Source organism: Panthera onca, chromosome E2 (genome assembly GCF_046562875.1).
Source record: "Panthera onca isolate mPanOnc1 chromosome E2, mPanOnc1 haplotype 2, whole genome shotgun sequence".
NCBI classification, from domain to species: Eukaryota; Metazoa; Chordata; class Mammalia; order Carnivora; family Felidae; genus Panthera; species Panthera onca.
The window spans coordinates 9,445,965-9,471,090 of NC_138353.1; the positions used below are offsets into that span (position 1 = coordinate 9,445,965).

General features: G+C 56.5%; 2 protein-coding genes across 2 annotated transcripts; both read right to left on the bottom strand.

Annotated features, from left to right (window-relative positions):
* Window positions 1–843: 843 nt before the first annotated feature.
* Window positions 844–6,551, bottom strand: LOC144614667 (uncharacterized). Its single transcript, XM_081791422.1, has 3 exons — window positions 6,503–6,551; window positions 2,692–2,984; window positions 844–2,170 (listed from the first exon to the last, which is right to left on the bottom strand). Exons 1-3 carry the CDS (start codon window positions 6,549–6,551, stop codon window positions 1,562–1,564), a joined length of 951 nt encoding a protein of 316 aa, XP_081647548.1. The 3' UTR covers window positions 844–1,561.
* Window positions 6,552–12,186: 5,635 nt separating this feature from the next.
* On the bottom strand, window positions 12,187–23,121 carry LOC132690781 (cone-rod homeobox protein). Its single transcript, XM_060651625.3, has 4 exons — window positions 22,845–23,121; window positions 17,079–17,213; window positions 16,004–16,155; window positions 12,187–14,831 (listed from the first exon to the last, which is right to left on the bottom strand). The coding sequence occupies exons 2-4, from the start codon at window positions 17,176–17,178 to the stop codon at window positions 14,184–14,186; spliced, it is 900 nt and encodes a 299-aa protein (XP_060507608.2). The 5' UTR covers window positions 17,179–17,213; window positions 22,845–23,121; the 3' UTR covers window positions 12,187–14,183.
* Window positions 23,122–25,126: the final 2,005 nt, after the last annotated feature.

Sequence of the window (25,126 nt, forward strand, 5' to 3'; positions counted from 1 at the left end):
CCACCCACCCCTCTCCTTCCTTAGCTGAGCGGAAAGTCCAGATGCTTCCACTGGGAATGGTGCTGGACACAGCCTGGGAATGTGTAGAGCCTGGGAAAACTTCCTTGGGGGGTGACAAAGTTCGCTGGTTTCAGAGGGGGCAGGGCTGCTGGGGCCGCTTAGATAAAAGCTAAAAGGGAATTGACAAGGCAAAGACGGGAGGGATCCGTGTGTCTTAATCCACTCACTTTCTGGGCAGCCAGTCCCGGCAAAAGCAACCTGTCTCCGTTGTTATGAAATCCATCCGCTTGCCAATCGGTGGCTCCGGGGGACACCAGCCCCCCTCCCCCTGCCCGGTGGGTGAGTCTGAACCTTACCTGACTCCTCCTACCCCTCCATCCCTGCCCCCACCTCCGGAAGTCCTCAGGCACTCTCAGGAAGTCTCAGCTCCCCCCTGTGCTGGGATGGACGCTAAGTTAGATTTCTCCCTGCATTGTGTCCGGGGACGACTGGGTTGGGGTGTCGGTGTCCGATAAGGAGGGGTTTTCACTACATCCTGGCCGGGTCTCCACGACCCCCACACTCCCCTCCAGGGCCTGACACAGGAGCACCCCTCCCCCAAATCTGATCTAATTCCCTCTCTGCTCTGCTGAGGCTGGCCTGGCCTAAGAGGATTGGAGCATTTGCTAAATGGAACCAGGACGGGGTCAGAGAAGCAGCTGTGGGGAGACCCCCGGGGCCAGGACGGCCACAGGGGGGAGGCAGGAAGAAGTGGAAGGGAGGGGGAAGAGACAGGGGCAGAAAGAAGGAGTGAGGGGGTGTCTCCAGGAGAGTTGGGGGGGGGGGGGCTTCAGTATACAGAAGGGCATAACGCCAGCCAGCTCTGCAGGAAAACATTTCCAAGGTGACCATGAACTTTATTAATTTCCAAATTATCAATCCACAAACAAGGTCCTGGAAAATTATCAGGATTAAAAATATCGAACCAGGTGCCTGGATACAAAGTAACTAAAGCAGTGAATTCTACATACAGGACAAACGGAAATAAAAACAAATGTTTAAATATCATCTAAAAAGTCAGGCTCCGTGAAGATAAAAAATGCTACAAAATCACCCTCCAGAAAGATGGACCCGAGACCTCTGCGGTTAAATAACATTTCGCAGGAGCGTCTTTGCAAACCACCAAATGAACGAGTTGAGTTATATGCTCAGGTTGGAAAGCCCCCTGTTGGAAAGATGTCGGTTTGTCCTCAAACCATTTATGGATTTGATGCGATTTCGATTAAATTCCCAATGAGGTTGCCCCAGGCCTGCAGAGGAAGCGCTCCGAGCATCCGCGAAACAGACGCTGGGAGCAAGGAGTTCCACGCCAGACCTGGGAACCCACGGAAACGCCCACGTGCGCCCTAAATGCGGGGACACCTGAGCCGCGCGATGTTGGGTGGCCACACAGTGACCACAAGATGCCGCCTCCACAGGTGGGATGACAGGAGGACCGATGATCCGATGTGCATGCAGCCCGACGCCCGCCGGCCAGGTCCGCACCCACGTGGACGCGATGGGCGCGCAAGCCTACGACACCTTAGTCCCCTCTGGCACCGTGGGAACTGCAGGGCTTTTCGGAGACAGATTCGCCTATAAATTCAGTAGCAGAGTCCGAGTCTCTGTCCTCTGCAGGGCCTTCTCCCTCCTGGGACTGGGCCATCAAGGGGAAAGGGGATCCCTCCAAGCGGTCTTGGGGGGAGACGACCGCTGTGAAATTGGGGGCTAGCACGCAGCCGGCGTCTGGCCAGATGTCTGAGACGGAGCAGCCCTGAAGCCGGGCGGGGGCGGGAGCCAGGGCCGGGGCCGGGGTTGGTGCAGCCTGGATGGACCCCTGGGAGCCCTGCCCGGCCCGCGGGGCGGCGCTCCGGCTGCAGGTGCCAGGCTCTGCCGCGGGGGGGATCCTCCGGGGGCTGTGCGGAGCGGGGTGACAGGCGCCTGGGCCCCCAGGGAACGCGGGGCCAGCAGGGACAGGGACCCCGACCGGGGCGTGCTCAGGGACATGGGCGGGAACAAGGACGGGGGGAGGGGCAGGGACACATTGGGGGACGCCGGCTCCGCGGACCCCGGGCGCGCTGGCTCCCCGACCTCGCCCTTTGGGCGGTCCCTGCAGGCTGGAGTGCTTGGCCCGGCGGTTCTTGAACCACACCTGGAGGGACCGAGGGGACAAGGCGGAGGTGTAAACGGGCTAGGCAGGGGCACCTCCCCGCCTCTGTCCCAGGTGTGGGGAGGCTCAGGAGACACGGCAGCCGCAGAGCTCTCCCTTGGGCCCCCCGGAGCCCAATTCAAGGTCCCCCGAGGATACAGGGGACAGTGGGGGCGGGGCTTGGACACCCAGGAGCCCGGGGGCCAGGAAGGGGCCTGCCCCAGAGGGTCCCCCGCCTTCGCAGAGGCCCTGAGCTCTGGTGCCCGGACACCCAGCGGGCCGTCAGTCTGGGCGGGCTCAGGTCGGCTGGTTCGCGCAGCACAGGGTGGCGGTGAGCCTGGGGTCCGGCCCTGAGTCCCCACAGGGGGCCCCTTGCTAGCCCTGTGAGCCAGGGGAGCCCTGGGACCCTCTGGCTTGCCTTCTCCCCTGTAGCCCGGGACCGACAGCAGGTGGTCCAGCCGGAGGAGTGCCACCTTCCTAGTGGACCCTGTGGCCAGTGGGGACGGAGGGGGGCGGGGTCCTACCTGCACTTGGTGCTCGTCCAGGTTGAGCCTGGCTGCCAGGGCCACGCGTTCCTGGTAGCTCGGGTACCGGTTGGCCCAGAAGTGTTTCTCCAGCTCCTGAAGCTGTTCCTTGAGGTACACGGTGCGCTTCTTCCGGGGCCTCGGGAGCGTTCGGGCTGAGGGGGGGCCTGACCCGAGGAGAAACGGGCTCAGACAAGCCCCACAGACGGCCCCCCGCCCACCAAAGACCCTCCCCCTGGCCGGGCCAGGCCCCGACGAGCAGGTGGGAGGCACGGCCGTGCATGAGGTGGCAGCTGGACCCGACGCCCTGGGGTCGGGCCCTGGCTCTCACGGCCCAGCCCAAGTCTCTGTGCCCGTCGGGGCCTCATCGGGCACATCTTTGAAATGGGCGCAGTAACGGCTGTCTTGTGATTCCAGCACCCACGGCCGCGGAAGGCAGGCAGGATGAGCTCCCCAGGCCCAGCCAGGCCGCTGCCCCAGGCAGGCGGGCTCCCACCTCGCCTGGCCCCCCAGCCCCTCCCATCCAGGGCCAGAACCACCCTGACCCTCAGAGGGGGCGGCCATGCACCAGGCCCTCTGTCCCGGCCCCACGAAGTCCCCACAGCACGGTGCGGGATGCCCTTCCCAACACGGGGGGCCTCCTCTGGAGGCCCAGAGGCCTCCCCAGCCTCAGCCCCAGCGGCCGCCCCCACAGCCCAGCCCCAGCCCCTGGCTCAGGCCCAGGCGCACCCTCAGGGGAGCCTGGCTCCTGCATCCTGCCCGCTGGTCGGTCGCCTGCGTGTGGGGCCCTGCCCACCCCACCGGGGCCTTAAATCCCACCTACCTGCCGTGCCCACCCAGACACACCCTGAGGGTCCTGGGACTCTCCCTCTCTCCCCACCCTCAGCCCCGCCCCCGGAGGAGTCCCAGGATGGAGTAATCCTTTCCTTACTGAGCAGCTTCTGGATACCCAGGCCCTGGGCTGGGGCCTGGGGGCTGGGGCCTCAGTGGCCAGAGAGTCTTGGTCCCTCCCTCAGGGGGCTCTAGCCCAGGGAACCCCGCGTTGCCCCTTGTGGGGGTCCCCAGCCCAGGAAAGGGCCCCTCCAGCCAGTGCCCTGGGCGTCGTCCCCTCCCCCCAGTCCTGGGGGCCCCTCCCCCGCCTCCCTGTCCAGCCCCCTCCTCTCCCGCCTGGTCGGTCCAGCAGCCTCCCCGCTGGCCCCCAACACCACGCTCGCCCTCTGGTCCCTTCTCCGAGTCTCCCCCCAAGTCCTGGACGGGGCGGGTGCTCAGACACGTGGCCCCGGTGATGGCTCGGGGTCCGTGCTGGTCTTCCTATGGGATGAAGGCCGATGGGGGAGCAGGTGGATGGCTGCCCCCGTGTCTTTGTGAATGAATGAGCTGGGGCTGCCTTAGGTGCTGGACTCAGGAGCTGGGGTCACAGGGGCCCAGCCCCCTCCCCCCCCCCCCCCCCCCCAGCTGCATAGACCCACATCTAGACCTCAGGCTGAGCTCCTCGCTGGCCTGGGGTCCTGCTCAGGACTCGAGTCCGGGAAGCACGCAACTTACAAGCCTCAGTTCCCGGGCAGTGAGGGGCCTCTTATGATCATCAGTGCTAGATGAAGGTTAAATAGGCGATCGCGCACCGAATCATAGGTGGCAGAGGGACCTCGTTGTTCAAGGTTGACCTCGCTCCCCTGAGCTGCCCGAGCATCTCACGGTGCCATCACACCGTCAGTGCGCCTCCGTGCTCCTTCCTTTCCGGCAACATTCCGCCTTCACTGGACGTTGTTTCTCCTTCTTGGGCAGGTGGGAACGCAGGGGTCACCAAGCCGAGGGCTCTGCAGTCAACAAGGGATCCTCTAGCAATGTCCTTGGTCTTTAAGATGTGCCCAGAGGCCGCCTTCTCTCTCATGTTTAATAGAAATTAAATGTACCATTTTGTTGATGAGATTGGCCCAGATCGAGAAGAGGGGTCGTGCCTGGGTGTACTGGTGGCGTTGTGACAGTGCTCACGTGGGTCTTTCTTTTTCCTCTCCTTTTTTTTTTAATGTTTATTTGTTTTTGAGGGAGAGCACAAGTCGGGGAGGGGCAGAGAGAGAGGGGGAACAGAGAATCCAAAACAGGTTCTGCACTGACGGCAGAGAACCCGATGCGGGGCTCGAACCCACAAACCGTGAGATCATGACCTGAGCCACCTGGGGGCCCCTCACACTGGTCATTAGGGTTAACTTGCTTCCAGCTTCTTGCTCACTACCTACACCCCACAGTTTGTAGCAGAACTAGCCTACTCCCCTCGAGATCCTGCAGACCGCTGACCTTGAGGCACCACGGACCAGACTTTCCAGAAGATACCCTGGAAAACAGCCACCGCTAGCCCTGGTGTCGTCAGTGATGGGTTCCCGGTGCAGGGAGGTATCTGGATGGGGCTTGTTTGGGGCTGCGGGACTAGCCTTTCATCACAGACACCTGAGAGCCTTGATTATTGACAGATTATTGGAAGAATTGGGAAGCCTTGCATGGACAAATGATTCGCTGTCGACCGCAGGCTTCTGCTGCACCATTTTCCTCACCTTCCCCTTTAAATTTTTTTTTAGTGTTTATTTATTTTTGAGAGAGACAGAGACCGAATGCAAGCGGGGTAGGGGCAGAGAGAGAGGTAGACGCAGAATCCGAAGCAGGCTCCGGACCCCGAGCTGTCAGCACAGAGCCCGACGCAGGGCTCGAACTCACAAGCTGTGAGATCATGACCTGAGCCGAAGTTGGACGCTTAACCAACTGAGCCACCCAAGCGCCCCTCACCTTCCCCTTTAAACCCTCCAGCTTCCCCTGGACGGAGGAAAGTGGTCTTTGAGATATTATCCCACCATCTTTCCAGGTCACTGGCTTCCTCAATAAGGCAACCTTTTCCTTTCCCACCAACACTTGTGTGTTGAGTACTGGCTTCCTAGCAGCAAGCAGCGGAACCCGAGTCTGGAATGGGTCCTCTGTCCGGTAACAAGAGGACAGAGAATCTGACCTTCTCATGCTTTTGGGGTGTAGGCTGGTTTTGGAAACAGACTTGATGATAGCAGTCAATGTCCCTCAGCTGAGGACCATCAGGACACCAGGAGTTGAGCTAATGTGGGTTTAGCATCCCATTGCAGGGAGTGGGGACACACACCATGGAAACCCTGGGGTATCTCAGTAAGAGGATGTTTGAGAGGACCTACATAGGACGAGGGCTTGTATGAGATGATCTGGGGGAAGGTTCCAAGAAAAGTGATGTTTATGCACAAAAGAATTGAAGTCAGGGACTCAAGCACATACTTGTACCCATATAAGCATATCCCCATAGGCCTGGAGACAGAAAGCAGATTCCAGGGGCTGGCAAGAGTAGGGAATGGGGAGTCAGTGCTTAATGGGGACAGAGTTTTGGTTTGGGATGATAGAAAAATCCCCAGAGATGGATAGTGGTCATAATTGCACAAATCGTGAATGGAGTTAACACCACTGACTTGTACCACTGACTTGTCCGACGTGGGCTCAGGTCATGATCTCACCATTCGTGGGTTCGAACCCCGCGTCGGGCTCTGTGCTGATGGCTCGGAGCCTGGAGCCTGCTTCGGATTCTCTGTGTGTCTCTCTCTGCCCCTCCCCTGCTCGTCTCTGTCTCTCTCTGTCTCTCTCCCAAAAATAAATAAATGTTAAAATTAAAAAAAAAAAAAAAGTCAGTGAGGCTTTGCTCCGGGTTGGATGATGTCAGGAGACGGGGGTCGTTCTGTGATTGGCTGTCACGTCTAGAAGATGGGGAGGTTGGAGAGGCTGGAGTCAGCGTTTGTATGGATAACGTCACCTGTGTTAGTCTGCGTGGGGAACATCGTCTCTTTGGCGGTTTGGACCATGTGCGTGTTTCTCTTAGCGATCAGACACGATTACAGAGACATGATCATTTCAACACAAAGACTGACCTTCTAGGCAACCGGAGGGCTCCAAGTCTTGGTTGTGAGCGCCTGGCCAGCTCCCGGCTGTTGGGAGCTCCTGTCTAGTTCCCCCATTTAGCACATCCCTTGAAGTCAACATGTCAAATGCTGTGACTGAGCAGTTGGGAATCCCCGGAGGTCCTTACCATCATCGGTTGCCTGACCTTGAGCAAAGACCTCCTCCCCCCGCAGCCTTGATGTTCCCCACCTGTACAATGGGACTATCCCAGGGTCTGTCTACACGTGCATGAGAGCTGAATGCTGCCGACATCTGCTCAGGAAAGAACCTGGGAGATCCCACTCCTGTCCCTACAGATTTGTCCCCAGGGCAAAGCCACTGGTTGTCTGCGAGGTCTCCACCCTGCAGGTGACACAGATCAAACACTATAATTGCCTGAAGAACCAGCCTCCCTCCCTAGCACCTCCCCTCAGAGATTTTCAAATTCTATGCAGCATCAGAATCCCCTAAAGGGTTTATTGAAACCCAGACTACCAAGCCTCCCCCTTCCTGACTAGTTTCTGATTCAATGGGTTCTGGGGGTGGGACCCCAAATTTGCCTTTCTGACGAGTTCCCAGATGATGCTGATTTAGCTGGTCTGAATCGGGACAAATCAGGGACCACCTCTGTAGGTGAATGCCTCCCTCCTCAACCTGGGCCCCTACCCCTGGCCTTGGTCCCAGACCTTAGCTTCTTTAAGGGGAAACAAAAAAAAAAAATCAAAGGGAACATTTCACTGAATATAACATTGAGAAAAATGCAACAAGTTATCACAGAGAACACCCCTACATCCGCTGCCCAGAGAGAAACAGAATATTCCCAGCAATCTCCGAGCTCCCCTATGCTCCACCAAGCAAAGACAATCACCATCTTGTCTTCTGATCCTACAGGTTAGTTTTGCCTGGTTTTAAACTTGACAGGCATAGAATCACAGAATGTGTCCTCTTTTGCATTTGCCTTCTGTCGCTCATCATTGTCTGCAAGACCCCCCCTCCCCCGCCCCGCCCTATTGCCTGTGACCATGGTCTGTCTGCATTCTGATGTCTGTGCGGTTTTCCATTGCATGGTATGACACGGTTGGCTTATCCATCCTCTCGTCCGTGTGCATTTGGTTTGGTTCCAGTTTGGTGTTATTACACTGACACTGTGAAGATTCTTGTGCGTGTCTTGCGACACACAGGCGTGTGCATTTCTTTTGGTGTCTTCCTAGGGGTGGAATTTCTGAGCCATACAGCCATGGAACTTCCTGAGCTCAGCGCCAGTGGATTGTGCTTGATCGATTTCCAAAGTGATTTTACCAGTTTATATTTCCGTTTCGTCCATATCCTCCCCCAAACTTAGCATTGTCCGTCTTTTAATTTTTACCACGCCAATGGGTTGGTAGACAAAGATCACTGTGGCTTCATTTTTTATTTTCCTGATGGCCGATGAAGTTGAGCGCCTTGCCCATTAATGATGGTCTATTTCAGTCCTTTTTTGGTTGATGTTATATTGTACAGTTTTCTGTGTAGCCATCATGCACAGATTTTGTTAGATACTTCATGCCCATCAGAGCCCAATGTAGAGCTTGAAACAACAGCCCTGAGATCAAGTCCTGAGCTGAGATCAAGACTCAGACGCTTAACTGACTGCAACCCAGGTGACCCTAATTTCCTTCTTAACTGTTATGTGCAATTCCTTGGCAAAGCCAAATGGGCATGGTGTGTTCTTTGTGTGAAAAATGTTAATTATGGATTGCTCTTCTTTTTTATATATAAATAATGTACTTGTGTTTTATTTTTTTTTAATTTTTTAAAAATGTTTATTTATTTTTGAGACAGAGAGAGACAGAGCATGAGCAGGGGAGGGGCAGAGAGAGAGGGAGACACAGAATCCGAAGCAGCTCCAGGCTCTGAGCTGTCAGCACAGAGCCTGACTCGGGGCTCAAAGTCACAGACCGTGAGATTATGACCTGAGCCGAAGTCGGACGCTCAACTGACTGAGCCACCCAGGCGCCCCCTTGTGTTTTATTTTTTATTCACTTACTTTTAAGTAAAGTCTACACCCAATGTGGGGCTCGAACTCACCACCCCAATACCAAGAGTCATACACTCTACCAACTGAGCCAGTGGGGGCACCCCTGGATTATTCTTTAATAGGACTATTTGGATTTTACATTTTTGTGCATGCTTGCTTTGGTAAGTTGTATTTTGCTAGGAGTTTATTAGCTGAATTTTCAAATTTCTGGGCACACGGTTGTTCATAATATCCTTTCATGATCACTGATATCTTTCTTTTTTAACGTTTATTTATTTTTGAGAGAGAAAGAGAGCATGAGCAGAGGTAGGGGCAGAGAGAGAGAGGGAGACAGAGAATCCAAAGCAGGCTCCAGACTCTGAGCTGTCAGCACGGAGCCCGACGTGGGGCTCGAACTCATGAACCATGAGATCATGACCTGAGCTGAAGTCGGATGCTTAACCGACTGAGCCACCCAGGCACCCCGATCATTGATATCTTAATGTAGGACTCTTCATAACGCCCCATGTTCATTCTTGGTATCTTTGGGAGTATTTTTGTACTGATTTCCATAGCCTTTAGCAAAACAGCTCATGTCTTTTTTTTATTGTGTATTTTTTTATTTTATTAATTTCTGCTCTCATCTTTACTATTTCTTTGCTCATTTTTAACTTCTTGAGATGACATTACAGATGGTTGGCTTTAGGCTTTCTTCCTATCTGGGCCTGATATATCCTTTAATGCTACGGACAAATCCAATGGAAATTAGAAGATCACGAACAAATGTATGCCAACACGTTTGACAACGTAGAGAAGAATGGACCAATTTGGGGGGGCGCCTGGTCAGTTCAGCATCCGACTCTTGATTTCCACTCAGGTCATGCTCTCGCAGTTCGTGAGTTCGGGTCCCGCGTCGGGCTCTGCGCTGGCAGTGTGGAGCCTGTTTGGGACCCTCTTTCGCCCTCTCTCTCTGTCCCTTCTCCGGTTGTGCGCACCCTCTCTCAAAATAAATAAATAAAAACAGACAAACAAACTTAAAAAAAAAAAAAAAAGAATGGGCGGATTCCTTGAGAAATACAACTTTCTGAGGCTGACCCAAGAAGAAATCTTAAAATAGGAACAATGATATATCTGTTGAATAAACTAAGCGCATAGTTAACCTTCCTACCCAAAAACTCCAGCCCCATAGACTTCACTGGAGGACTCTACCTCCTACTTAAGGAAGGAAGCACAAGTTGCACAAAGCCCCTTCCTAGCATCTGTCTTGGCTTCTCTTTTCCTACCTAATCCCCTCCTCCACTGTCCTTTCTATTCCTCCTTTTCTGAGTGCACTTGACTCTCCGTGTTCACCTCCTCTGGATGCCCCCCCCCCCCCATCTCCTCCATACTCTGAGGGGCTGAAAGCACCATCCCTGAAGTCACCTAGCAGAAGTCATGCTTGCACGCTGTGTGGCCAGCCATTCCATTCCCCCCTCCCAGCCTCTGTTCCATATTTGCCCTGAGAAGCGCCGGGAAGACTGGGACTGGATCCCGTTTGCCTTGGGAAGGCTCCTTAACCCATCCTCATCCATAAAATAGGGGAGCTGGGGGATGGCGCCCACCGCATGAGGCTGGAATGAAGATTCAGGGAGGGAGAAATACAAGGAAAGTGTCTAACAGTTCCTGGCACATGGTAAGCGCCCACTGGAGAGTTTGGTTGTGATCTCATTAGTACCACATGTCCTAGGCGAGATTTGCCATGGAGGAAGTCGTCCCGTAGTTAGAACTCATTTGTCTTCGAGGAGCGCTCCGCCTGCCTCCGCCTCCCCCAGGGATGGGGGCGGGGGGGTCATGTGTCTGAACCTAATCCCTGCTAATTCCCAGCCATTCTGCTGAGGCTGGACCATCATAAGAAGATTGGAGCATTTGCTAAATTAGTCCGGTTCAGGGACAGAGGAGACAACCAGGGAGGGGCCCGGAGACCAGGAGGGCCGGGGTGGGGGGTAGGGGGGAGAGGACGCAGACACGTGGGGGTGAGAAGAGAGACAGACACACACCTGAGGGGATGGAGGAAGGAAGGATGAGGGAGGATCACAGTCGGAGGGGAGGGGAGAAAAGCCAGGGGGTCCCAGAGGGTCCAGCAAGATGAATATAAATCCCAGCCCTACCTCTTCGTATTTGTGAGATCCTAAGCAGGTCACCTGACCTCCCACTGCCTCAGTTTTCTCATCTGTGAAAGGGGGATGGTCACAGCACCGTCGGATACGAACAGCACCTCTTGGGTGGGTCATCTCTGAGCATTAAAAGAGTTTGGACGGGCTTTCTCCAGGGTCTGGCACATAGTGTGTGCTCAGTGGGTTTTTCCTTTTTCCTTCCAATTTATCAAGGTATCGTTTATATGGTATAAAATTGGCTCATTTTAACAGTACGGTTTGAGGCATTTGGATGATCATACAGAGTCATGGAACCACCACTCTTATCAAGACATAGAATATTCCTCCAGGGCGCCTGGGTGGCTCAGTCGGTTAAGCGTCTGACTTCGGCTCAGGTCATGATCTTGCAGTTGGTGAGTTCGAGTCCCGCATTGCCGGGCTCTACGCTGACCGCTCAGAGCCTGGAGCCCGCTTCGGAGTCTGTGTCTCCCTCTCTCTCTGCCCCTCTCCCACTCATGCTCTGTCTCTCCTAAAAATAAACATTATAAATAAATAAACGAACAAACAAATAAACGGAATCGTACAATATGTGGCCTCTTGTGTCTACACGGCCTCTTCTGTGAATGTACTTAAAACCACCGAACTGCACGCTTTTAAGATGATAATAATGGTCAGTTTCATGTGCTGGATATTTTAGCACAAAAATAAGTGTTTATTGGACGCTCACCAGGTACTTGGTATAATGATCTCATCTAATTCTCTCGAGGTAGGTCTTCTCAGTGTTACAGGCGGGGAAACTGAGGCGAGGAGAAATGCCCAGGGTCACGTGACCAGAAGTGGCTGACCCCGGCTTGGACGGCAAGTCTGTCTGTCCCCACCACCCCTGGGTCCCCTCCCCAGGGACCCACAACACATACATCCTAACCTGGGACTCAGGGATTGAGAACAGGGGCAGACAGTGGTGCTTTACAGTTGGAGAGACAGAAAGCCGGGGACAAAAAAGAAAAGAAAGAGAAAAGCAGAGATGAGAGGGACATGGCTGGGGCGGGGGGCGGGGGGGGGGGAGGACCTGAAGGTGGCTGATAGGGAGGGCTTGAATCTTTACACGGGCCACTAAGGCAGGAAGCATGGCCATCCCCCCCTCCCTCGCAGAGGGGGATGGGGGGGGGGGTTGGTGCCCAGGGAGGTCACAGCAGGTGGGAGAAGCTAGCCGTCTGGAGTCCACATCCCTGCTTAATTGGCTTTAGGGAGAAACCGAGGAAAAGTCGGCGACCAGACTGAGAGAGCACGTGGACACATCCATGACCCCAGAGATACAGGTGGGGGAGAGAGGGAAAGGACAGGGCAACCCCTGTCTCCACCGCCCCGCCCCACCCCCACGCCGCCTGCCCCTTCACAGAAATTTTTTAAAAAATCACCCAGACTTCAAGCGAGAGTCAACATTTTAATTGCTGTCGCTCCGTGAGTGGCTTTTCGGGAAGGGGACTGGAGTTCCAGTGAGTGGGAAAAGGGATACAGAATGAGGGGGCCTCCTGACCTCTCAGCCCCAGTTAGCCTGTGTCTGTGGCCCCCAGCCCCTACCCCTCTGTGTATCCTTTGTGCCCCAGGCTGGACTGAGCCAGTCCCGGGGGTCTAATGGCCCAGAGGCCAGCGTGGCCCAGGCCCCTGAGAGACGTTCACATGGTGTGCTGAGTAATCCAGCTTTGTGGCCTCTAGTGACCCCAGTGTGCAGGGGTCTCGGGGGTCTAGGCTGTGCGCACCTGTCCTGGCCTGGACCCAGAAAACTCATCTGAGCTCCACCCCCCCAGCCTCTCTGCACACCGTGCCCGCCTCCTGACACCCCTTCCTGCACCAGGGGCCTGGGGCCAGCTCCTACCGGCTCGTGAGCCCAGATGGCATGCGTCCCGCTCTGGGTCCGCGAGCCCAGACTGGCGCCTTGAAATCAGCCGTAGTGGGAGGACTCATACCACGGAAACCGGCCGGCGAGGCACCTGGGAGATTCTCCGCCCTTCCTACTTCCTCCCACCCTGTGCCTCGTGCAACCCACCGGTGAAAGGCTCGTGGCTGCCGATCACCCCGGCCGAAAAAAACGAAAGGGAAATTCGGACTGAGGAAGCAAGGCCAACGCGCCAAACTCCCACGAGTGTCAAAATGCCTGACTCCTTCTCAGAATTCTCCCAGTGCTGCTCTCGGACGCTGTGGGTCGGGAAGAAATGCAGCGCTGCCCCAGGAAAACTTCCTCGGGCCAGGCTCTCTCGTCCGGGCCCGCCCAAAACAGACTCTAAGAGAGGGACTGGGTATCTGAAACGTGGGACTTCCTCCTAATCCGTTTCTCCCCCCTCCACCCCCACGTTTAACAGACGGGAAGCCCGCCACCTGCTCTTTCTTCCTGAAACACCCACAGCTATAGTTAGGACACCCCATGCAATACCAAAACTCCTCTGATGTTTGGGTGAAAGTCACCTTTAGAAAATCCTGACACAGGGGCGCCTGGGCGACCCAGTCAGCGGAGCATCCGACTCTTGGTTTCGGCTCAGGTCACGATCCCAGGGTGATGGGATCGAGCCCCGCGGGGAACAAGGAGCCGGCTTGGGATTCTCTCTCTCTCCCCTTCCGTCTGCCCCTCCCCTGCTCGCTTGCTCTCTCTCTCTCTCTCTAAAATAAAATTTAAAAATCCTAAAACAAAAGGGTTAAAAGGAGACAGGAAACAGGCGACTTGCCTTCCATTCTCCCACCAAATATGCCCATTCTCAATGTCCGAAAGACTGTGTGAATGATGACACAGTCATCATTAGTTAAGAAACTAACAAGAAAAAAAATAGATCGATAGATCAAACAGCCCCCTAAACCTACCAGGTAAACCCAAGGTTTGTGAAATCTGCCAAATGGATGTTTTTAATTTAACCATACAACTGGCCTAAGCTTCCATGGTGGGGCTTCTTAAAGTCTGTCTTTGGATTTTCTAGAAGGATCTCTAGCCATATGCTAAGGAAGTGTCCCACACGGAAAGTACAGAATTGAGCCTCCCTCCCTGGGTGGTCGCGGGCCTCTTGATTCTGACCTCACCAGTACCCGTCCCCCCCCTCCCCCGCCCCCCTTGCCAAATCAACCGCCAAGTGTGTTTGAATTTCGTCTTGGGGCGAAATTCTCACCAAGACAATTTCTGGAGTCTGGGGCTCGTGGTTTCAAAAGGCAGCTAGAATCCACGCGAGCCGGGGCTGGGTTGAGGGTTACTAACACCTACTGAAGTGTGCCCCTCGCCCCCACCCCTGCCCCCGGAGAGCGAGGAGACCCTCCTGGGAGGAGGGGGTGGGCCGTGGCGAGTGAGCCCTGCGCACGAAGCCAGAGAGGCCCCAACCTCCGCCCTGCTTCCCCAGGGACACCCTCCCGGGGCCGGTTCAGACGAGGCGCGGAGACAGAGCTGGCTTCTACAAGATCTGAAACTTCCAGGCACTCTGATCCTTGTAGTCCAGGGGGTCTGTGGGGTTGTAGGTGAATTTCCAGGTGCCTGTGGGGTCCCTGAATTCCAAGCTGTCCACGGGGCTGTAGGGACCGTAGCTCTGGCCTGACAGGGAGGTGGGGGACTGGGCCAGGGAGGGGCCCACGGAGGGCCCGGAGAGGGGGCTGAGGGCCGGGCCCCCCAGCTGGGGCACCATGGGGGACAGATAGGGATCCAGGCCACTGAAATAGGAGCTCGGAGACCCGTAGGCCGAGGGGGAAGAGCAGAAAGCAGAGGCGGGGGTGTAGGTCATGGCGTAGGGCGCGGAGGTCAGAGGGGGCCCGGCCGCCACCAGCCCCGCCCGCTGGGCCTCGGGCAGAGGGGACTCGGAGGCGGGACTCCAGATGGACACCGTGGCCACGGCCGAGGTGGGGGAGACCGAGGGGCCGGGTAGAGGGGGGCTGTAGGAGTCTGAGATGCCCAGGGGATCTGGACAGACGTCCGAGGAGGATCTTGGCGACATGCCTGCCTTCCGCTTGGCCGGACGAGCCTTGGTTTGTGCCCCAGGGGGCTGCGGCTGCTGCTTCTGCTGCTGACGCTGCTGGCGGCATTTGGCCCTGCGGTTCTTGAACCAAACCTGGAGGGGGGGGGAGGTGGGGAGAAGGGGTGGGCAAGTGGGGGGGAGCCCCGGAGAGTCCCAACCCCCCGGTCCGGCAGTCGGTTGCCGGGACACTCTATCCATCCATCCGACCGCCCGTCTGTCCGTCCATCCAATCATACACACACACACACACACACACGATCATACAAACACACACATACACACTTATCCATCCGTCCATTCCATCACAAACATGCGTGAACTCTGGGGACACGTCCGTGGAGCTGACATTCTTGTTGAGAGTGACAGATGATAAATAAACAGTAGGTAAGTACATTGCATGGCATTCTAGAACCTTCTAGAAGGTGATAGACACTAGGGAAGAACCAACTGAGCGGGAGGAGGGGACAGTAGCGTGGGGAGGGCGAGGGACATTGCGACTTTACTTTTTTTTTTTTAATGTTTATTTATTTTTAGGAGACAGAGAGACAGAGTGTGAGTGAGGGGGAGGGGCAGAGAGAGAGAGGGAGACACAGGATCCGAAGCGGGCTCCAGGCTCCGAGCTGTCAGCACCGAGCCCGACGCGGGGCTCGAACTCACACACTGTGACATCATGACCTGAACCGAAGCCGGACGCTTAACCAAGTGAGCCACCCAGGCGCCCCTAAACATTGCAACTTTAAATGCGACAGTCCGTCTAGGTCTCATTGACGGACGTGGTGACCTGATTGGTTGATAAGCAGAGACTTAAAGTGATGAGGAAGAAACCTCCCAGGTTGGGGGGGGGGGGGGCGCCTGGGTCCAGCCTCAGCTCAGATCATCATCTCGCGCTTCGTGAGTTTGAGCCCCCCATCGGGCTCTCTGCTGTCAGCGCGGAGCCTGCTTCGGAGCCTCTGTCCCCCTCTCTCTCCACCCCTCCCTGGCTCGCGCTTTCTCAAAAATAAATAAACATTAAAAAACAAAAACAAAAAACGTCCAGGTAGAGGGAACAGCAGGTGCAAAGGGCCTGTGGCCAGAGTGTGCATGGCAGGAGTGCTGGGGGAAGCAGCAGCAAGGAGGGTGGAGGGAAGGGTAAGAAAAATGGGGGAGAGGGGTTATGAGGGCTCGTTATGACTTTGACTCCCCGACTCCCCCTTCTCCCTTCACGCTTGGGTCCCAGGAGGGGCTGGGGCTCCGGGTGGGGGAGGGGGGCGGCCAGAACATCCCACCTGAACCCTGGACTCCGGCAGGTTGATCTTCAGAGCCACCTCCTCGCGAGCATACACATCCGGGTACTGAGTCTTGGCAAACAGGGCCTCCAGCTCCTCCAGCTGGCTCCGGGTGAAGGTGGTCCGCTCCCGCCGCTGCTTTCTGGGGGCGCCTACGGCCGAGACGGGGCAGCGGGGCCGTCAGGTGACCTGGGCCCCCCGTTCTCTTCGTCCGCCTGTGGGAGGCCCTGAGGCTGCCAAGAAGCCCTTTCTGGGTGCTCGTCTGGCCCAAAGAAGGGCGCGCCCATTCCCTGACCTTGTAGACCTCACTCCGTCCCCCCGGGAAATGGGGCTCCTCTTTGCCTGTTATCTCGGGGCTCCTGCCTCACCCCAACAACTGGCTGTAGCCCTGGAAGGAGGTGTATCCCCCTTTCTAACATTTCTCATGCACTTGGGGCGCCCGGGTGGCTCAGTCCGTGAAGCGTCCGACTCCAGCTCAGGTCATGGTCTCACGGTCTGTGGGTTCGAGCCCCGGCGTCGGGCTCTGAGCTGACAGCTCGGAGCCTGGAGCCCGCTCCGGATTCCGGGTCTCCCTCGCTCTCTCTCTGCCCCTCCCCTGCTCACACTGCGTGTCTCTCTCTCTCTCTCTCTCTCTCTCTCTCTCTCTCTCAAAAATAAATCAACGTTAAAAAAATTTAATAATAAAAAGAATAAAATAATTAAAAAATAATAAAATTAAATATAAAATTTAATAAAAATTTAATAATAATAAATAATAAAATTTAATAAATACATTTAATAATAATAAAATAAAACAACAAAATTTCCGATGCGCTGAGACACGTTCAGGGAAAACATTCCACCACTTGGGAGTGTATAAAACTGCCAGGTTGGGCTAGAGGGCGCCACATCCGAAAATGCCATGACCGTCCAACGGGCTCCGATGCCCCGAAGTCTGGCGCTTGCAAATGACCACAGACAGCTGATGCGTGGCTCTGAGGTCGCCCCGGGAAGTCCCCCATCTTCTTCTCCCTGAGGACGAAGGACCCCAGGGACCACCGAGAGCTGGGCTGGCCAGGAGAAGGACCGGACTCACTTGGGTATGACACTGCTTGGTGCATCAGATCCACACTGGGACCACTCAGGGCCAAGGCATTGACCGAGTAGTGGGGCCCCGGGTTCATATACGTCATCATGATCTTCGGGGACACTGCGGCCCAGGTCTGCGGGCCTGCAAGAGGAGACGGGGCGTTCAGACACTCCCCCCACCCAGTTAAAAAGGAGGGGGGGGCGCGCCTGAGTGGCTCAGTCGGTGAAGCGTCAGACTTCGACTCAGGTCACGATCTCGCGGTCCGTGAGTTCCAGCCCCGCGTCGGGCTCTGGGCTGACGGCTCGGAGCCCGGAACCTGCTTCGGAGTCTGTGTCTCCCTCTCTCTCTCTCTCTCTCTGCCCCTCCCCCGCTCGCGCTCTGTCTCTCAAAAATAAATAAACATCACAAATTTTTTTTTTAATTTAAAAACATTCCCCGGTGACCGCGTGGTGACAGGCAGGCCCACGTCCAAGTTCTGCCTCAGGCTCTCTTTAGGTGTGCGACCTTGGGGACTTATCTCTCCGGGCCTCAGTTTCCACACCTGTACAACGGCCCTCCGCTTAAAGTGGGCAAAGTTTCACTGAGGCCCTGCCTGCAGCTCCCCTCCCGCAGCTGTTCTTGCTATGAGCCCAGAAAAGATGTGCAGCCTCGCACAGAATCACAGACGACCGCAGGGTGACCCGCTGTCCCGGCCTGCTCGGGGACAGAAAGCTTTCCAGAGACGCAGGCCTTTCCCCACAAAACCTGGAACAGTCCCAGATATGGCAGGACGGGAGGGTGGCATGAAAACGACAGGGAGGGATGATCTTCCCTCCAAGACCACATGCGACCTGTCTGGTAGGCTTACTTTAAAAAAAAAAATTTTTTTTTTAGACGTTTATTTTTTGAGACACAGAGTATGGGGGGGCGTGCGGGGGGCGGACAGAGAGAGAGGGAGACACAGAATCTGAAACAGGCTCCAGGCTCCGAGCTGTCCGCACAGAGCACGATGTGGGGCTCGAACTCACGAACCGTGAGATCGAGACCTGAGCCGAAGTCGGACTCTTAACCGGCTGAGCCCCCCCAGGTGCCCCATGTCTGGTGGGCTTAGTGACCCCAGTGGCGGCCTGGGTGTGGAGGAGCAGGCTCCGCACCGTGTCCGGGCAGTGGAACAAACCAGAAACATCTATCAAAGCGATATGCCATCTTCCCTCTCCCCAACCTCCCACCCCACCCCTGCCCCGGGGGCCACAGCCTTCGGGGTGCCTCAGTCCCCCTCATGGGAAAATGGGAATGAAAAGAGCCTTTAAGTCTTTAGGTGGTTGTGAGGGTAAATGCATGATGTCTGTCAGCCCCTTAAACTAGCACCTGTTACCGTCGGTACCTGGTAGGTCGCAGCTCTGGGCCCTCGCTGTCATTTGCGGGGACATGTTTGCAGAGACTGGACGCTGGGATTTCTTTCTTTTTTTGAGACAGAGAGAGTGCAAGCGGGGGAGGGGCAGGCGGGGAGAGAGAGCACCTGAAGCAGGTTCCACCCTCCCCGCAGAGCCCGATTCGGGGGGCTCGACCCCACAACCCTGGGATCAGGACCTGAGCGGCGATCAAGAGTCCCACGCGCAGCTGACAGCCGCCCAGGCGCCCCGTCCTGGGGTGTTGAATAGAACCTCTCAGGGGCGCCTGGGCGGCTCCGTCGGTTGAGCGTCCGGCTTCGGCTCAGGACATGATCTCGCGGTTCGCGAGTTCGAGCCCCGCGACCGGCTCTGTGCCGACAGCTCGGAGCCTGGAGCCTGCAGATTCTGTGTCTCCCTCTCTCTCTGCCCCTGCTCTGCTCATGCTGTTTCTCTGTCTCTCCATAATAAACAAACATTAAAAAAAATTTTTTTTTAAATCCTTGGGGCTCCTGGGTGCCTCCCTCGGTTAAGCATCCGGCTCCTGATCTCAGCTCAGGTCGTGATCTCATGGTTCATGAGCTCGAGCCCCGCACTGGGCTCTGTGCTGTCAGCACGGAGCCTGCTTCAGATTCTCTCTCTCTCTCTCTCTCTCTCTCTCTCCCTCTCTCTCTCCCTCTCTCTCTGCCCCTCCCTCGCTCACGCTCTCTCTCTCTCAAAAATAAACAAACATTAGAAAAATAATGAAAAAAACAAACACACCAGAAGGCATTTGCTTGAGCTCCTTCCCCTCTGTCCTTCTCGTCCCCCACTTGGGGGACCGTGTTCTAGTTCCATAAATTGGGACCCTACAGCCAGCCCATCCAGGAAATATTTTTGAGACCCCACCACGCTGTGGGAGCTAAGGATACAGCAAGAAATAAGGCACACATCTCTGTTCTCGCGGGACGGAACTTCTGGGAAAATGAAACGAGGTAATGGGGTGGTGGCGGGATCTGGGGTGAGGGTGAGGCCTCTCATCTAGATGGTCAGGGAAGACCTCTCTGCAAGGAGATGACCCCGGAGGGGCGTCTGGGTGGCTCAGTCAGTTAAGCGGCCGACCCTGGATTTCAGCTCAGGTCACGATCTCACGGTTCATGGGTTCGAGCCCCGCATCGGGCTCTGCACTGAGCTTGGGATTCTCTCTCTCTCTCCCCCTCCCTCGCTGGCTCACTCTCTCTCAAAATAAATAAATAAACATTTAAAAAAAAAAAAAACTTAAAAAAAAAAAAAAATTAAAAAAAAAAAAAAAAAGAAAGGGGCGCCTGGGTGGCGCAGTCGGTTAAGCGTCCGACTTCAGCCAGGTCACGATCTCACGGTCCGTGAGTTCGAGCCCCGCGTCAGGCTCTGGGCTGATGGCTCAGAGCCTGGAGCCTGTTTCCGATTCTGTGTCTCCCTCTCTCTCTGTCCCTCCCCCGTTCATGCTCTGTCTCTCTCTGTCCCACAAATAAATAAAAAAACGTTGAAAAAAAAAAAATTTAAAAAAAAAAAAACTTAAAAGAGGGGGTGACCCTGGCGCTGAAAAGCGAAGGCTCAGTCAACTTGGGAAGGGGCCTCCAGGCAGAGGGAACAGAGGTTGCAAAGCCAGGAGGCTGAAATCGTTTTTGCCTGGTTGGAGGAGAAACAAGGGGCCGACGTGACTGGAGCAGAGCCCGTCCGGGTGGAGAGTGAACCGGGTGGTGTGGGACCCGACAGGAAGGTGGTGGGGAAGCTCGGGGCTGACGGTTTCAACAAAAGCAGAAACCACTTTAAATCGGAAGAATCAGACCCCCCCCCCTCCTCCCCGCCCAGTAACCTTCACCCTGGCATTCGCTCCCCTTGGGTTGTCCCCACAGCCACTAAGGGCACCGCAGAAATGACAGGGTGGCCTCCAAGGCTGCTGCCGCTCTGGGGGAAGCCACGGGACCGAGCCCCCCCCACCCCGGGGGGAAGGTCAGGGCCAAAGCCTTGGACGAGCCTGCAGATGACTCAGCCTTCTGGTCGACCCCTGACTACATCAGCGCGAGCGTCCTGAGCCAGAATCATCCAGTGGGGGCCCCCCGGATTCCTGTCCCCCAAAGACTGTATGAGACCGTAAATGTGTGTTGTTTTCAGCCACCGAGTGTCCTCAGCACAACCCTGGGAGGCAGGCACTGCGTTACTGTTATGCCCCCATTTCACAGACGGGAACATCTTGAGGCTCGGGCATGGTTCCTGGCCCAGGGTCATGCACAGGCCGCCAGCGGGGACTCGGGGTTCCAGCCCGGGGGGGCGGAGGTTCCCGAAGGCTGTTCTCCCAGCACCCGGCCCGGGGCTCCCTCTGTCCCTTCTCTCTGTCCTCCCACCGGGCGATGATGCTACACCAGAGGTTCCGGAGAGCCTGGAAACGGGGAAGCTTGTAAGAACCGCCCCGCCAGGGACCACGTGCAGGGCAGGAAGGAGAGCATCCAAGGTCACTGTCCTCCCCACCGACTCAGTGCCCCCCGCTTAACCAGGCTCAGAGGTTGGCCTTCCAGGAAAGCCCAGCCTTCTCGCACGGGGCTGATCCAGCCTCCAGACGGGGAAATCCGAGCCTGGGGTGAGGAAGGTGCTCGCCCCAGACCAAGGAGCTGATGGTGACAATGACCCCCAGGACTGAGGGTTTGCCCGCTGCTCAGATAACCAACGAGTAAGGGCCTTGTGTTCAAGATGGCAGCAAAGAATAATAACGGGAATAATATCAACACCCACTGACGTTTTTCTCTGTGTTTGGCAACGAAACGAGGGACCTCACGACCTCAGGACATCCTCGCTCTGCACAGGCTTTTCACGTGAGCTTCTTCCCCAGGAGCACAGACAGGAATAACCACAACATCTACTACCTTTGGCTGAGAATTTTCGAGAAACCGGACAGCGCTCCTATCACCCTCCTGCCTGGTGAATTTCAAGGCAATGGTGCCTCGTGATCCCAAAGATGGGCTGAGGGGGACCCTTCTCCCTGCCCCGGGGACCAACCTGTGGGACCCGAGGCTGGCGCCCGGGGCCTCTGATGTTCAGCGGCCACAGGTCCAGGGTCCCATCTGGAGCAGGTAAGGCTCACACCCACCTTGCGGGTAGTCAAGGAGAGAATCCCTGTAATTCTACAGGTGGGGAGACTGAGCCTGAGGGGTGCAGAGGAAAGTGCCCACCCCTCTTGACAGCCATGAGGACTTCCAGCGGGGATCCCAAAACAGCTCAGACATTTCACTGAGGGCCTCTGGACTGAGATCTCGGGGAACAATAAGCTTGTGAAAACTTCCCACAAGGTAGGTCCTCATATGATCCTCACTTCACAGAGGAGGAAACCGAGGCTCAGGGAGGAGTAGAGTCCCCTGCTCTTGACCCCCAAATCTACCCCAGATCCCCCAAAGCAGGATGAGGCCATCTCCCTCTCCTGGGTCTCCAAGCCTGTGACACGGGCTCCCCATGGCTCATCTGACTGCATCATCATGGCGCCCCATCCTTGCGTCCGCATAGCAGACGGGGAAACAGAGGACCAGAGAGGTCACGTGAATGGCCCAACGCCACACAGCGAGGCTTCAAGCCCAGACTCAGGTGGCCCCACATCCGCCCCCGGCAAGACTCCCCGAGCTCAGCCACGTTCCAGGTCCTCCCTTGCTGGATCTCCGCCACCTTTCGCTCGGCCACCCTGTCCGACAGGAGCTGAACTGTGCATGCTCATGACCAAGGTTGGACAAGCAGGAGTCTCTAGGGCAGGGAGGCCCCTACCTTAGTAATCACTCCACCAGCATGGGATCCGAGAATCCCGAGAATCCCGGCATTCCTGGCCCCATGGGGCCATCCCAGAGTCTACACTTCCTCCCTCCTGCTGTCGGCATGTGGCTCTTGCATTTTATTTTTGTCATTCAACCTCCACTCGACGGAGAACCAGGCACCCCAGCCACACGCCCGGGCACTGGGAGAAGCCAAGGGGGCAGCGGGGAGACGGGTGGGCTGTCCGTGAATAAACGCACCAACGAAGAGAGTTTCAGGCAGTGCACGTTTCGAAGAAAACACAACAAGATGACGGGCTAGGAAGTTGCCTTGGACCAGGAGCGAGAAGCCCCCAGCCCCGGACACGTCACCAACAGGCCACTCTGAGCCCCACCCCCCCCCCACGCGCGGTCCACCCTTCGTTCCTCCTGCTGCGCTCACAGCCCGCCCCGCACCTCCGAACACCGGGACTGAACTTCTGTTCCCTGAACTTCTGTTCCCGGTAGGTCCCTGCAGCGCACATCACACACGCCTGTACCGGGTGCTGAGAACCCAGGTGGGGAGAAAACAAACCCAACTTCTGCCCCCTGTCCCCTCCCCGCCCCCCGCTCCCCTTCCCTCCGTCCCCTCTCCCCTCTGCCACTCCTGAACGCACCTTCAGAAACAGGGACGGGGCTCTCCCGGTGGCCGGGGACCTGGGCGGGAGTTGTCAGATGGCAAAGCCTGAAGGAAACAGGTCCCCTCACATGGGGAGATTTTAAGCTCCGGCTGGGAGTGATGTCATTTGCGGTGGCCTGGATCTCAGAGGGTAATCCTGGCCCCGGGTGGGGGACTTGACTGGGCGCCAGGAGGTGACATTGGCTGGGAGGGGGAGGGGCACCCGCCTGCCTAATCCCCTTCCCCTCCCCACGACATCTTGGCAATTAGGGCTGATGGGGACGGGAGGCCCCAGCTCCTGCCTGTGACCAGGAACCACCCCCCTCCCCCCCCGCCCCCGGCCGCCATCGCCCCGCCACTCCTCAGGGAAGTTCTTCCTTAGGTCTAGCTGGTGTCCTTGCAGCTTTGGTGTCCCATCAAAGAGGAAAAAGAGAAAGGCCAGGTGTTGCTGAGAGATCACTCGACACATAAAGGGGTGCGGGGCTTTCTGCCCTTCTCCCCCACACTCTGTCTGCCGACCAACTGAAACCTGTACGGCCGCATCGTTCACGCTTTCTGCCTCCGTTTCCCCATTTCTGTCCGTGTGCCTCAGCCTCTACCGCTCTCAGGCTAGGCCACTCCGGCCACGTTGCCTGTGCGCCCCCAACCTCCTTCTCCATCCTTGCGTCCCTGTGTCCCTGGTCTGTTCACCTGTCCCTGCAACCCCAGCCCCACCCCCCCAGCCCCACTGTGCTCCTTTATCCGAGCCTCCTAAGTCCCACTGTTCCCGTTTCTCTCTTTTCTCCCCCAGGGTCCTCTGCTCCCTGCTGGCTTTCTCCTGGTTTCCCCTGCGTTTCTGCCTTCGCCCTATCTTGGTACCTCTCTCATTCTGCACTTCGGATCGTCCTTGCCTCTGTCTCCCTCCCTGGGTCTGTTCATCACCACACACCCGACAGGCACACATGATCGTGGGGGAGATGGCGGTAATCCTGCCTTGTGGCTGGGTCATTGTGTCTCACCATAAGGGGCTCTTTCTTTCTCCCCGCCCCCCCCCCCCTACCGCAAACCCCCTGCCGCGGGAGATTAAGGCCAGCAGCCTGGCTGGGGAATCAGGACAGGTCTCATTAGCTTGAAGAGAGAGGGAGGGGCTGTCTGACCCTCAGGGACCAGTCAGGAGGCTACTGATGGGAGAATCCAGTGCTATACCGGAAGGTCCTGGCCCGTGGGAGCAGGGAGAGGGAGAGAGGGTCCTTACAGGCCTGCAGAGAAGAGTGTCGGCCTCTCTACATCTCTGCCTCCCTGGACCGTGCACCCATCTGCTGTCAGGCCCAGAGTCCCCTGGGGTGGGAGGGCGTGGAGAGGTGAGTCTCAGAAGGTCAGGCTCATGGCCCTAGGGTCAGTTCAGTCCAAATCTAGGCCCTTCTTCTGCACAGATGGATCCCCTGGGGCAAGGGGTTTTCTTTGTCATCTACGCCCAGTGACTCAGGAGGAGAGCCTGACATTTAGCCTTGACCGCTCCCTTTTTCCTCACGTCCCACGTCCGAGACCGTCCCTAAATCCGGTCATCTCCTCCTTCAGACAATTGTCCCGCTACAAACAACAAAGCAGTGCTGGGAGAAGGTAAAGGAAACCCGAGTCGGGGCACCTGGGTGGCTCAGTTAGTGGAGCATCTGACTTGGGCTCAGGTCACCATCTCACGGTTCATGAGTTCGAGCCCCGCTTCAGGCTCTGTGCTGACAGCGCAGAGCCTGCTTGGGATTCTCTCTTCCTCTCTCTCTGCCCTTCCCCTGTTCATGCTGCTCTCTCTCTCTCTCAAAATAAATGAATAAACTTTAAAGGAGACCCAAGTCAATAGTGAAATATACCATGGGTTGGGGGACTCCATATTGTTAAGACATGTCAATTCTTGGGGCACCTGGGTGGCTCAGTTGGTTAAGTGTCCGGCTTCAGCTCACGTCATGATCTCACAGTCCGTGAGTTCGAGCCCCACATCGGGCTCTGTACTGACAGCTCGGAGCCTGGAGCCGGCTTCAGAGTCTGTGTCTCTCTCACTCTCTGCCCCTCCTTTGCTCAATCTCTCTCTCTCTCGTTCTCTCTCTCAAAAATAAATATTTTAAAAAATTGAAAAAGAGAGAGAGAGCGAGAGAGAGATCACTATCCCCAGTATAACCTTTCCTTACCACCTAGCCGACCTGGAGCCCCTCCCGAGACTGCGGAAGCCCCGCCCTTCCCGCAGCCCCGCCCCCCTCTAGCAGGTGCCAGTGCCTCCGCTCTGGATACGGAAGACCAAAGCCTTAACTG